Consider the following 14,400-nt stretch of genomic DNA (forward strand, 5'->3'; position numbering starts at 1 on the left):
AATTCCTTGCCCTGGACAGAGAGGAAGCAAAATGTACCCCCTCCTGGCAACCACACTGTGCTTTTGAAAACGCAGTTAGTGTAAGCGTCCACGACTCAGTTAAGCCAGGGGGGCGATGAACTATTTCTCAAGCTGGGCAACTGAACACAGAATTCAGCCGTCGGGAGAATTCAAATTAGGATGCAAACCCAGGATTGTCTCCCAGAAATCTTAATTCTGGAAGTGAGAAGAAAGGATGCTAAACCGGACCCTGGAGGTTTGCAACGAAGAAGAAGAAGTCCTTACTACAGAGTTCCTGATGATTCATAGAGCTACCCAGAAGTGCAAAAGAGTAGTTCTAGGAATTACCAGAAACATTATGGTAAGAACTTCCTGTAAGTAAAGAAGGCTTTGTTTTTCTCTTTTAATGTTTCTCCCAGGACACTGCCCCCCCACCCCACAACTCTCCTCCTAGTTGCCAGGCACTGCCTAGCAACCCTATCCAGAGGTCATCCTTACCTGACAATGCTCCATTCTGGCTCTATTCGCACAATGGTTGGATCTTCCACATATTCGAACTCCAGCTCTTTTGGCACCTTCGCCAACTCCTTGTGTATTTTGGCCTTGTCCACTCTCACCATGACTTCCACTTTCGTCAAGCCACTGCTGGAGGCTGTGGTATTGCAGACGATGAAGTCGACAGTCCTCCTGTTAGGGACATGGAGGGAGATGAAGCCAGCCAAGCCAGGCAATACCACCGGCGTAAGGCATTAGAAGAGCCCTGCTGGAGCAGACCAGTGGTCCATCCAGTCCAGCATCCTAAGAACATCAGAAGAGCCCTGCTGAATTGGACCAGTGGTCCATCTAGTCCATCATCCTAAGAACATAAGAAGAGCCCTGCTGAATCGGACCAGTGGTCCATCTTGTCCAGCATCCTAAGAACGTACGAAGACCAGGGTCATCTAGTCCAACCCCCTGCACAATGCAGGAAATTCACAACGACCTCCCCCCACACCCCCAGTGGCCCCTACACCATTGCTTCCTGACCCCAAGGCTGGCCTCGACCAGTGCCAGGGCTTACTCGGCCCTGGCCCCTGGCTGGTGGAATAGCCTCTGTAGTAGGGTTGTCAACCTCCAGGCAGTAGCTGGAGATCTCCTGCTATTACAACTGATCTCCAACCGATAAGAGATCTGGTCCCATGGAGAAAAGGGTCGCTTTGGCAATTGGACTCGATGGCGTTGAAGTCCCTCCCCTCCCCAAGCCCCACCCTCCTCAGGCTCCGCCCCAAAAACCTCCCACCGGTGGCGAAGAGGGACCTGGCAACCCTGCTTTCTAGTGAGACCAGAGCCCTGCAGGACCTCAAAGAGTTCTGCAGGGCCTGTAAAACAGAGCCATTCTACCAGGCCTATGGTTGAGGCCAGCTACGGTTCCCTATATATGAACGCTGGCCTCCCTAACCCTCACCGCTGATATACTTTCCCTATATCAAACCAGGGTTTGTTACATCTGCTCATCTAGTTGTAATTTTACATTTTACACTTTAGAGGCACCTTAAGTAATCTACGATATTTGGTTTATATAACTTGTTACAGGGCTATTTTAAATGCCATTTTAATCATTTTATTGATTAAAGGGGATACTATATCCCTTGTAGCCCTGACCTGGATGGCCCAGGCTAGCCCAATCTCGTCAGATCTCAGAAGCTAAGCAGGGTCGGCCCTGGTTAGTATTTGGATGGGAGACCACCGAGGAAGTCCAGGGTTGCTATGCAGAGGAAGGCGCTGGCAAACCACCTCTGTTAGTCTCTTGCCATGAAAACCCCCAAAAGGGGTTGCCATAAGTCGGATGCGACTTGACGGCACTTTACACACACACACACACACACACACACACACACACACACACACACACACACATCCCTTGTAAGCCGCTCTGAGCCCTTTCTTGGCCGGGGAGAGCGGGGTATTAAATTGAAATAAATAAATAAATAAATAAATAAATAAATAAATAAATAAAGTGGCGATTGGCATTACCTTGGGCATGTAAGAAAGGGCCACGAGAGCCAAACACTGGCTCATCCCTTCTTGCGCTCCCTCTCACAATCTGCCTACATAGTGAGTCACAGAATCAACATTACTGTCAGATGGCCATCTAGCCTCTGCTTTAAAACCTCCAAAGAAGGAGAGCCCACCACCTCCCGAGGAAGCCTGACAGATGGCCATCTAACCTCTTCTTAAAAACCTCCAGGGAAGGAGAGCTTATCACCTCCCGAGGAAGCCTGTTCCACTGAGGAACCGCTCTGTTAGAAAATTCTTCCTAATGTCTAGACGGAAACTCCTTTGATTTAATTTCAACCTGTTGGTTCTGGTCTGACCTTCTGGGCAACATAAAACAACTTGGCACCATCCTCTATATGACAGCCCTTCAGGTACTTGAACATGGTTATCATATCCCCTCTCAGTCTTCTCCTCTTCAGGCTAAACATACCAAGCTCCTTCAACCTTTCCTCATAGGACTTGGTCTCCAGACCCCTCACCATCTTTGTTGCTCTGCTCTGGACTTGTTCCAGCTTGCCCTGCTCTGGACTTGTTCCTTCTTAAATTGCGGTGCCCAAAACTGTACTCTAGGTGAGGTCTAACCAGAGCAGAATAAAGCGATACCATCACTTCGCATGACCTGGACACTATACTTCTGTTGATGCAGCCCAAGATCGCATTTGCCTTTTTAGCTACCGCATCACACTGCTGACTCATGTTCAGTGTTTGGTCTACTAAGACCCCAAGTTCCTTTTCCCACACACTACTGCCAAGACAAGTCTCCCCTATCCTATAATTATGCATTCCAATTGAACATTGTTGGGTTCAACTATCTCCATGAAACATCTCCACAAATTAACCGAACAATGGACTCTAGGCAGGCCGACTTTATAGGCAAAAGATTTATACATCAAGACCCCTATCTAACCATGGAAATAAGTCATTACCGCAATCACAGTCTAGCATCCATTTCCTAAGTCTTGCAAGAGAAAACACCCCTTGTGAACTGGGCTCGTGGGAAGGTACCTGGGGGAAAGGCAGGGCTGCACGCCCAACCACACGGAGACGTTGCTGCCAGCTTGCAGGTTTTTGCCAGTGATCGTGATCTGAGTGCCGCCTGATACCGGGCCTCGCTTGGGATTTAGGTCAGAAAGGGTCAGAGTCTGAAAAACATAATGAGATTACAGTGAATCATGGGGCTTGAATGGAATTGTTTATTTTTACTTACTTCATTTATACCTTGCTTTTCTCTCCAACAGGGGCCCGATGTGACTTACAGACTCACATTTTTTCATCCTCACAACAACCCTGTGCGGTAGGTTAGGCAGAGAGTTTATGATTGGCCCAAGGTTGCCCAGCATGCTTCCATGGATTCAAACCTGAGTCTTCCAGACCCTAGTCCGCCACTCTGTTTTTTGCTGTCAAGTCACAGCGTGGTGTAGTGGTTAAGAGTGGTGGTTTGGAGCTGTGGTCTCTAATCTAGAGAACCGGGTTTGATTCCCCACTCCTCCACACTAGTGGCGGATGCTAATCTGGTGAACTGGGTTGGCTTCCCCATTCCTACACACAAAGCCAGCTGGGTGACGTTGGGCTAGTCACAGCTCTCTTAGAGCTCTCAGTCCCACCTACTTCACAGGGTGTCTGTTGTGGGGAGGGGAAGAGAAGGTGATTGTAAGCTGGTTTGATTCTTCCCTAAGCGGTAGAGAAAGTTGGCATATAAAAACCAACTCCTCCTTCTTTTGGCAACCCCGTAGGTTTCCAAGGCAAGAGACACTGGGAGGTGATTTGCCATTTCCTGCCCCCGCGTCACGACCCTGGTATTTCTTGGAGGTTCCCCATCCAAATACTAGCCAGGTTTGAGGCTGAGAGTGTGCGACTACCATGGCAGGGTGGGGATTCGAACCTGGGTTTCCCAAATTCTAGGCCGACACCTTACCCACTGTGCCACGCTGGCTCCAGTCTGACACTCTAACCACTAACATTCAAAACTTTTCAAAAGTTCAAAATGGTGTTGGCTCTAAGCTCTGGTTCAGCCTGGTTCCAGTTCAGCTCTGGCTACACATGGAGTCTAGGGTTGCCAACCTCCAGGTACTAGCTGGAGATCTCCAGCTATTACAACTGATCTCCAGCCGACAGAGATCAGTTCCCCTGGAGAAAATGGCCCCTTTGGGAATTGGACTCTATGGCATTGAAGTCCCTCCCCTCCCCAAACCCCGCCCTCCTCAGCCTCTGCCCTAAAAATCTTCCTCCGGTGGCGAAGAGGGGCCTGGCAACCCTAACAGACTCCCCTATCCCCCCAAAAAAAACACCCACATATGCATTGACAAATAGAAAGATGGCTTATTTTCAGTGACTTGCAGGAAAATAAATGTAACCGTTCTCCCGATCTGCATTACCCTTAATAATAAAAAAAGAATCGAGATAAAAACATCAGATTCAGAATGTCACATATCACCCTGATACCAAACCATGGCGGGGGATCATCCCTCTTCCTGGAAGAAATCTAAAGTCGGCCGTTTTTTTCCGTTCATTAGCATTTTAATAGAAAAACTTTCCGTTCTGGTCCCAAGTGAAAAGCCACCATCTGCATTTAAATGAAGGGTACGTTCCCCCCTCCCCCCCAAAACCTTTCCCCATTTTTAAGAATGATGGTATAAAAGGTTTAAAGTCTCCGATGAATGAGCAGGAACAATCAACAGGACGTATTGCTGAACATCTAAAATTGTTCATGTCATTAAAAAAAATGCTTGCGCTTAGCGGCTCACTTGCCAGCCCTCAGAGTGTCAAAACAGTTTGTGGAGACCCATTCCCAGGACAGTCTATAAGAACATAAGAAAAGACCTGCTGGATCAGACCCAGGCCCATCAAGTCCAGCAGTCTGTTCACACCTTGGCCAACCAGGTGCCTCTAGGAAGCCCACAAACGAGATGACTGCAGCAGCACCATCCCGCCTGTGTTGAGAACCTAAGAAAAGCTATGCTGGATCAGACCCAGGCCCATCAAGTCCAGCAGTGTGTTCACACAGTGGCCAACCAGGTGCCTCTAGGAAGCCCACAAACAAGACGACTGCAGCAGCATCCTCCTGCCTGTGTTCCACAGCACCTAATATCATAGGCATGCTCCTCTGATCCTGGAGAGAATAGGTATGCATCATGACTAGTATCCATTTTGACTAGTAGCCATTGGTTGCCAGCTCCGGTTTGGAAAATACCTGGAGATTTGGGGGGTGGAGTCTGAGGAGGGCCATGTTTGGGGATGGCCTCAGCAAGGTATAATGCCATAGAGTCTAACTTCCAAAGTGGCCATTTTCTCCAGGTAGGGTTGCCAACCTCCAGGTACTAGCTGGACATCTCCTGCTATTACAACTGTTCTCTAGCAGATAGAGATCAGTTCACCTGGAGAAAGTGGCTGCTTTGGCCATTGGACTCTATGGCATTGAAGTTCCTCCCTTCCCCAAACCCCGCTCTCCTCAGGGTACGCCCCAAAACCTCCCGCCAGTGGCGAAGAGGAACCTGGCAACACTATCTCCAGGTGATCTGAACCCTATCGCCTGGAGATCACTTTTAATAGTAGGAAATATCCAGCCACTACCTGGAGGTTGGGGAGAAAAAAGGCACCTCTGTACTAATACCACAAGGTTAGGAAAACAGTACAGGATGATATATATACACAAAGTGCAAATTTTATAAGCTACAAGGACCATATACATGACACATACAAAGCAAATATTTGTGCTTTGTATGTGTCATGTATATGGTCCTTGTTTCATCTCAGTAGCTTATAAAATTTGCACTTTGTGTATATATATCAACCTGTACTACCTGGAGGTTGGCAACCCTATCTCCAGGGGAACTGACGTCTGTCATCTGAAGACAAATTATAATACCGAGAGATCTCCAGCTAGTACGTACCTGGAGATCTCTTGCTATTAGAATTGATCTCCAGCCGACAGAGATCAGTTCAACTGGAGGAAATGGCTGCTTTGGCCATTGGACTCTATGGCATTGAAGTCCCTCCCCTCCCCAAACCACGCCCTCCTCAGGGACCTGGCAACCCTATCTCCAGGTGAACTGAACCCTATCGCCTGGAGACCACTTTTAATAGTGGGAGATCTCCAGCCACTACCTGGAGGTTGGCAACCTTATCTCCAGGGGAACTGACATCTGTCATCTGAAGACCAGTTGCAATTCTGGGACATCTTTAGGCTCCACCTGGAGATTGGCAACCCTACTCACAGATCCTAGTCTGACACTAAGGTTGCCAGCTCTAGGTTGGGGAATACCTGGAGGTTTTTGGGGTGGAGCCTGAGGAGGGCGGAGTCTTGGGAGGGGAGGGACTTCAATGCCATGGAGTCCAATTGCCAAAGCAGCCATTTTCTCCAGGTGAACTGATCTCTATTGGCTGGAGATCAGTTGTAACAGCGGGAGATCTCCAGCCATCACCTGGAGGTTAAACCTGAAATCAACACAAAACGGCAAAGATACCTAAAGTCTCTATATATCATCACACCAAAGAATCTTAGCCAAAATTATAACCCAAATACAAAACCAGCCATATGTGTCATCAGCTCAATAGTACAAAGGAATTCACAATACCAATAGTCCAAACTTATAATATTTCATTCTCTTTTCTTTATATACAGGAGAGCGACCAGGAGAATCCAGATATAAAGAAAAGAAAAGGAAATATTATAAGTTTGGACTATTGGGATTGTGAACTCCTTTGTACTACTGAGCTGATGACTCATATGGCTGATTTTGTATTTGGGTTAGCTATACTTTGCCACTCTGTGTTGATTTTAGGTTTAGCTATACTTTTGAACACAGAGGTGTCATATTTTGTGAAACCACCTGGAGATTGGCAACCCGATCTGACACTCAGCCACTGAACCTCGCTGCCCACCTTGAAGGGCCCTGTGCCCAGAGGCACATGTGCTTTTGTGGATTTTCACAAGAAAGAAGCAGAGAAGATCTGGGTGGCACATAACAGATTTTATCCCCTCTCCGTTCTGGCGACTCTCAAAACAAGTCACCCTTTCAAGAACGGTCTCAAGGCGCCACCGCCTTTCACCAGAGATTCTGGCCGGCGCTTCGCCTCCTGTTCATGCAGAAATTCTTGAAGATCATTCACTGCTAATGAGCACTTCAAACAGCAGCCGGGAGAGCCGCCAGCTGCCAGCCCAAAGCCAGCACTGAACGCCGGGCAGATTAATAGGAGTTTGTCTGGTTACAGCAGGGAAGGAAGACAAACACAATAGGAGGAGGAGGAGGAGGAAGAAGAAGAAGAGTTAGTTTTTATACGCCAACTTTCTCTACTACTTAAGGGAGAATCAAACCAGCTTACAATCACTTTCCCTTCCTCTACCCACAACAGATACCCTGTGAGGTAGGTGGGGCTGAGAGAGCTCTAAGACCTGTGACTAGCCCAAGGTCACCCAGCTGGCTCTGTGTGGAGGAGTGGGGAAACAAAGCCAGTTCACCAGATTAGCCTCCGCCGCTCATGTGGAGGAGTGGGGAATCAAACCCAGTTCTCCAGATCAGAATTCACTGCTCCAAACCACCGCTCTTAACCTCTACACCATGCTGGTGTACAATCTTCAAATCTCGTCTCTTTCTGCCCTTCCTCTATCTGAATTAGGGATGTGTGGAATTCCCAAAGAGAGGTTTTTATAGATTTTATTCACACCCCCCTTTTTTTTTACTTTCCTAGAAATCAGGTTGCCAACCTCCGGGTGAGGCCTGGAATTAACTCAGAATTACGAGGGTTGCCAGGTGGGTGTTTTTTGCAGGCAACAGCCCACCAATCCACCCAACCATTCCCGAGCGGTGACCATGTGAAAGTACCCATGCATAAACGAAGTTATCATACTTTGGTTACATACATCATGAGAAGACTCACTGGAAAAGACAAGAATGCTAGAAAAAGTTGAAGGCAGCAGGAAAAGAAGACCCAGCATGAGATGGATGGACTCTATAAAGGAAGTCAAGGCCCTCAGTTTGCACAACCCGAGCAAGGCTGTTAACGATAGGACGTTTTGGAGGTCCTTACTTTATAGGGTCGCCAGAAGTCAGAAGCGACTTGATGGTGCAGAACACACAGGCCAATTAAACCTGGTAATTAGCAGCGCGTTCCAGGCTGAAGTGACCCCCATCCTTTTTTTGAGTTTTTCACGCTGAACCGTCGTTCAGGAGGTGACTGCGAAGCTGGTGCATACCTGCTTCACATTTCTTAAGAGCCCCTTTAACACAACCTTTTGTATTTGCTCCGCCCCCGCACCGAAGCATTTACTGAAGGAACCATGAAAAATCACAAACGCGGCTTAGCTATGCAAACGACCATCGCCAACGGCTATGCACACAAAAGAGCGAAGGAACAGGCGAGTGGGGGGGGGTGGAATTTCTCCTTTTGCATTGGGTTTATGAATAGTCAATTAAAGGTCACATTTTTAAAAAAGAGCTTTGAGCAAGCATCAAAATTGACCTTGCATAAATGGCCACAGATTTGTGTTTAGAAACATGAGAAACTGCCTATCCGGTTCAAACAAATACTGGAACTCAGTGAAGACACTTACCGTAAAGTAATACAGTTGGGAGGATCTGGCTGTGAACTCCGGCTTGCATTCGGCCACGCAGATGTCCACGTACCCAGCGTGCTGGCTGAGCTTGGCTTCTCCCATCTCGCACACTATTCTAAAGGAGAAGCACAGAGACTGATGAATAAGGGACCCGGGGAGATGTGGTTCCCCTCCATTTGCGAAGTTTATATGGGAGTAGAGTATGCAAGAAAGTGGAGAGGATTACCCAGACGTAACTGAACGGACAAATAGAGTACCAATGATGAATGACACAAATTAAACGCAAATGCATCAACCCAACCAAACAAGAAAGGTAAACAAGAATCCAAAATCAAGTCCAGCAAACGTGTAATCAACTCCGTGGTAAGATCACTTCTGCAGAATGGTCACCTGCTAAAATGGTCAGGTGAGTATTCTTTACAGCAGACAACCGGCATACAGCACTGTGTTCAATTTTGGGCACTGCAATTTAAGAAAGCTGTAGACAAGCTGGAATGTGTCCAGAGGAGGGCAATGAAGATGGTGTGGGGTCTGGAGACCAAGTCCTATGAGGAAAGGTTGAAGGAGCTGGGTATGTTTAGCCTGAAGAGAAGACTGAGAGGGGATATGATAACCATCTTCAAATACTTGAAGGGCTGCCAGAGAGAGGAGGGTGCCGAGTTGTTTTCTGTTGCCCCAGAAGGTCGGACCAGAACCAACGGGTTGAAATAAAATCAACAGAATTTCTGTCTAGATATTAGTAAGAATTTTCTAACAGAGCGGTTCCTCAGTGGAACAGGCTTCCTCGGGAGGTGGTAAGCTCTCCTTCCCTGGAGGATTTTAAGAAGAGGTTAGATGGCCATCTGTCAGCAATGCTGATTCGATGACCTTAAGTAGATGATGAGAGGGAGGGCGTCTTGGCCATCTTCTGGGCATGGAGTGGGGGTTAGGGCTGTCAAAAAAAAATAATTCGGTACAGTTCGGATTCGGCCGAATTTGACCCTTGTGGGTTCGGTACGTGCCGAAGTCCGAACTCCTCCGCTTCGGATCCCCGGTAATTCGGGGGGGTCCGGAGTTCGGGGGGAAATTCGGCCCCAGCGCGCCTTCAGAGGGATTCCCTGAAGGCGCGCGGGGGCCCTTTAAACTGATCTGAGCCTCCCGGGAGGCGCAGATCAGTTTAAAGGGCAGCCCGCGCCTCTCCAGCGGAGCCCGCTGAAAGGTGTGGGCTGCCCTTTAAACTGACCTGCGCCTCCCGGCCGGGAGGCTCAGATCAGTTTAAAGGGCAGCCCGCGCCTTTCAGCGGGCTCCCCTGAAGGGGGGCCGAATTTGCCGAATTTATTCGCGAACTCCCGAACTCGCTGAATTCGGCCCCCCCGGTTGCCCGCCAGTTTTGAGTTCGGATCCGTCCGAACAGAAAATCACCGAATCAGGGGAAATTCGGTTGATTTTCAGTTCGGACCGAACCGAATTGACAGCCCTAGTGGGGGTCACTGGCGGTGTGTGGGGAAGGTAGTGCAGGGGGTTAGACTTGATGACCAGGGTGGTACCTTCCAACTCTATGATTCTATGCTCTCCAGGTTCTCAGGCAGAAGTCTTTCACATCACCTGAGACCTGATATTTTTTAACTGGAGATGGTGGGGGTTGAACCTGGGACTTTCTGCATGTCAAGCAGATGCTTTCCCTCTGAGCCATGGCCCCTCCCTCCTTACTTTTTGCCCCACAGCGCTTACTTACTGCTCCGCTGGTATATATCCTTCCACCAGGGGAACACACTCGACGCCGGCTACTTTGACATGCGATGCAATGTCCCGGAACTCCAGGCCCAGGTTTTCTCCTCGGATGGTCACCCTGGTGCCTCCTTCTCGGGGTCCTCTGACTGGGCTGATCTAAGGGAATAAAAACCATACCGGAAATGTTAAAAGCAAAAGATAACACACTATTATTTTCTATAAAGGAAGCCACAGCACTCAATTTGCAAGACCTGAGCAAGGCTGTTAAAGGCAGGACGTTTTGGAGCACGTTGATTCATAGGGTTGCCATGGTTTGGAAGCAACCTCAATGGGGAATAATACCATAGAGTTCACCTTCGAAAGCAGCCGTTTTCTCCAGTGGAACTGATCTCTATCAGCTGGAGATCAGTTGTAACAGCAGGAGATCTCCAGCTACTACCTGGAGGTTGGCAACCCTATTGAAACGGCCTTCAAAGACTGCGAGCAGTAAAATATCTAAGTGTGCCCTGGTGAAGGCCTTTCTATATTTGCAGTTTCTTAAACTGGTGAAACGCGCTGGAAGAGTCCAGGGAGAGAGAGAGAGAGAGATTGTCTATAAACTATAGATGTTCTCAAATTGCCTACAAGACCTGCATCAGTTTGAGCGCTCTGGTCTAACAATCTTTGTTTTATGAGTAGTTTGGCTGCATAGAATCCGAGGGTCCTCAAATATTCTGCTGAGAAGCCAAGACTAGCAACCAATCTCAACACAGAACTGCACCATGAGTTATTCTTCATCTCTTCATACGCCAGGGTCAAAAGGCCTGGAGATGTACAGAAGACTATTAAGTGCTGTGTTCTACATCTGGGTAACAAAAATGAGGGACACACATACTGGATGGGGGATACACTTCTGGGTTGCACTGTGTGTGAACAAGACCTTGGGGTACGGGTGGACCCTAAGTGAAATACGAGCAGCCAGTGTGATGCAGCGCCAAAAAAAGGCTAATGTGATATTGGGGTGCATCAACAGAGGCATCACATCCAAATTTCAAGATGTCATAGTTCTGCTGTACACTGCATTGGTCAGGCCGCACCTGGAGTATTGTGTGCAGTTCTGGAGGCCTCACTTCAAAAAGGATGAGGACAGAATGGGGCGGGTGAAGAAGAGAGCGACGAGGATGATCAGGGGCCTGGAGACCGAGCCCTAAGAGGATAGGCTGAGGGAGTTGGGAATGTTTCGCCTGGAGAAGAGGAGGTTGAGGGAGGACATGATTGCTCTCTTGAAGGATTTGAAGGGCTGTCACTTAGAGGAGGGCAGGGAACTTTTCCTGTTGGAAGAAGAATATAGGACTCACAATAATGGGTTTTAACTGAGGGCGGAAAGATACCGGCCGGATATTAGGAAAAAGTTTTTTACAGTAAGAGTTGTTTGACAGTGGAATCGGCTACCTAGGGAGGTGGTGAGCTCCCCCTCATTGGCAGTCTTCAAGCAGAGGCTGGACAAGCACTTGTCAGGGATGCTCTAGGCTGATCCTACATTAAGCAGGCAGTTGGACTAGATGGCCTGACTGGCACCTTCCAACTCTATGATTCTATGATGATCTTCAGCCTACCTGGTAAATAAGTTACAATTCCTGGTGGGGCATTTACCTCTCATGGACTTTGCCTTTCTCACCGCTGCAGCACCATGAATTAATGGTTTCACTGAACTATCCTCTAGCATTGCCAACTTCCAGGTGAGGCCTAGAGATCTCCCACTTTCACAACTGATCTCCAGGTGACAGAGATCATTTCCCCTGGAGAAAAAAAGGCTGCTTTGGAGGGTGGACTAAGGCATTACACCACGCTGACGTTCCTCCCCAAACTCCGCCCTCTCTAGACTCCCCCCCCCCAAATTCTCCAGGTATTTTGCAACTCAGAGCTGGCAACCCTATTACCGCCCCCCCTCCCCCCCGGTGATGCCAAGATCTCTTTATGGATACTCACAGCCGGTTCATATTCCATTAGTGGATATGCGAACTTGAGTACATACTAATTAGGGCACATGCTAATGAGGTCCTTTTGAAAGCTTTTCATTGTAAACAAGGCTGAAAATCAAGAGAACTTTAGCAAAGAGCAGCTGCTGGGAAACTCTTCTCTCTTGATTGAGACATACTCGATTGTAAACAGGTTGACCCAATGGGATTTCAGACTGCAGTCCTCGGCATACTTATGAGGAAAGAAGTATTCTAGGGACTGCAGATTCCAGCTATATGCAGACCGTAGTTGCCATCCCATAGATTTGAAGACTGCAGACTTGATAATGTCAACATAACAACGTAAGAAAAGCCCTGCTGGGTCAGACCAAGGCCCATCAAGTCCAGCAGTCTGTTCACACAGTGGCCAACCAGGGGCCTCAAGGAAGCCCATAAACAAGCTCATAGAATCATAGAGTTGGAAGGGACCACCAGGGTCATCTAGGCCACCCCCTGCACAATGCAGGAAATTCACATCTACCTCCCTCAGAAGTTTCACATTGCCTAGGACTGGCGGAAAGAGCCGACTGGCAGGCTGGAGCCTCAAAGTCTGGGGGCTCCCTTCGTATTTGGGGTGCATAGCATAATGATCATGCAAATTAGCTTCCAAACTGAGGAAAAAGGCTTAAATGCAAGAAAAACAAGGCACGAAAAACATTACTTTTGGTGGCAAATGATGTCCTGTGAGCAGTCCTTTATTATAGTCCTCAAAAATCTGATTTCAAGAGATGGTCATGGTGTGGGGAAACAAAGCCACTACTCAGGGCAACCTTCTTTTTGAAAGCAGGTTTTCATGGGGGGGTTGTGATATCGGAGCCAGCTGAAGTCTCGACCATGGGGGTTGTTCTGAAGGAGACTGATCATCCGCGCAGGTGAGGAAGTCTTCTTCGGAAGCCTGGTGGTGTCAGCAGCTGTTGAAGCCAGGTTTTTTTAGTTTGAGTGTCTATCCCTCCAGATAGACTTAAATAACCCTTATGTTTGATCTAGATTAACCCACTGAATGGTGATGTTTGGTCAGACCAAGTTGGCTCCAATTACACAACCCCTACCTCAAAAGTGCCCCAACTATGGGGCTCTAACAAAACCAGTCAAAGATAAAAAATGAGAGAAAGCACAGAGCCATGCATCTGAGCAAAGGCAAATAGCCCAACCCGAAAAAGCCAAATAACTATTGGCTTTTTCAGAAATCACCTATTCAGCTTTGGACAGATTCCCAGGTTTTGGTATTTAGTCTACCTGAACTCGAATATTGCTGAAACAACTAATTTTGGGTTTATTTTCGGATCGGGTATATCAATATGCACAAACCTTCTGCCAAGGCAAAAAGGGCAACTTTATTGGGAGACTACTGGCTCTGTATCTGCAAGGAGAAAGACTCACATTTGAGAAACTCCTGTTTTCAAGAATTTGAGAATTTTGATCCTGTCTCTGATGGAAGCTGCAAGGTGACACTGGAGTAGGGTTGCCAACTCTGGGTAGGGAAATTCCTAGAGATTTAGGGGTGGAGCCTGGGGACAGTGGCATCTGGGGAAGGAAAACTGCTCAGCAGGGATGTGAGGCCACAAAGTCCATTCTCTGAACCTAACTGGGTGGCCTTGGTCCAGTCACACACACTCAGACCAACCTACCTCACAGGGTTATTGTGAGGATAAAATGGAGGACAGGACAATGGCGTAAAGTAAAGGTGGCTCTTTGCTCCTGGTAAACCTTTTTATTACAGTCTGTGAATTGAGAAGAAAATCGGAGGAGGACTTACCCCGGTTATCTTGGGATTGGTGCACTTTCCTCCAGTTCCGGAGAGTTCCAGCCACCGGTTCTCTAGAATAGGGCAGTGGTGTTTCAGTGTGCACTGGTTCTGACCCTCACACCAGCCGCACTCATAGTCCGGATCCGCCTTCAAGCACAGACCGCAACTCTCTCGCATCGCTCCACATTTGTATAGGTGAACTGTTGGGAGAACAATAGACGGGAATCTGGAGGAGGTAGGGTTGCCAGCTCCAGGTTGGGAAATACTTGGAGATTTTGAGGGTGGAGCCTGAGAAGGGCAGGGTTTGGGGAGGGGAGGGACTTCAATGGGCTATAACACCATAGACTTCACCTTCC

The 14,400-nt window shown here is 48.1% G+C and overlaps 1 protein-coding gene across 1 annotated transcript in view; it reads right to left on the reverse strand.

The window, feature by feature from the left end:
* The window catches only part of PLXNA4 (plexin A4), a 587,111-nt gene that overhangs the window by 116,582 nt on the left and 456,129 nt on the right, over positions 1–14,400 (reverse strand). The window contains exons 12-16 of the mRNA XM_056845760.1: positions 14,054–14,244; positions 10,305–10,456; positions 8,588–8,705; positions 3,043–3,179; positions 499–687 (exon numbers count right to left, since the gene is read on the reverse strand). Coding sequence (XP_056701738.1) covers positions 499–687; positions 3,043–3,179; positions 8,588–8,705; positions 10,305–10,456; positions 14,054–14,244 — 787 coding nt within the window. The remainder of the gene's footprint in view (positions 1–498; positions 688–3,042; positions 3,180–8,587; positions 8,706–10,304; positions 10,457–14,053; positions 14,245–14,400) is intronic.

The sequence above is a fragment of the Euleptes europaea genome, chromosome 3, assembly GCF_029931775.1.
Source record: "Euleptes europaea isolate rEulEur1 chromosome 3, rEulEur1.hap1, whole genome shotgun sequence".
Classification (NCBI taxonomy): domain Eukaryota; kingdom Metazoa; phylum Chordata; class Lepidosauria; order Squamata; family Sphaerodactylidae; genus Euleptes; species Euleptes europaea.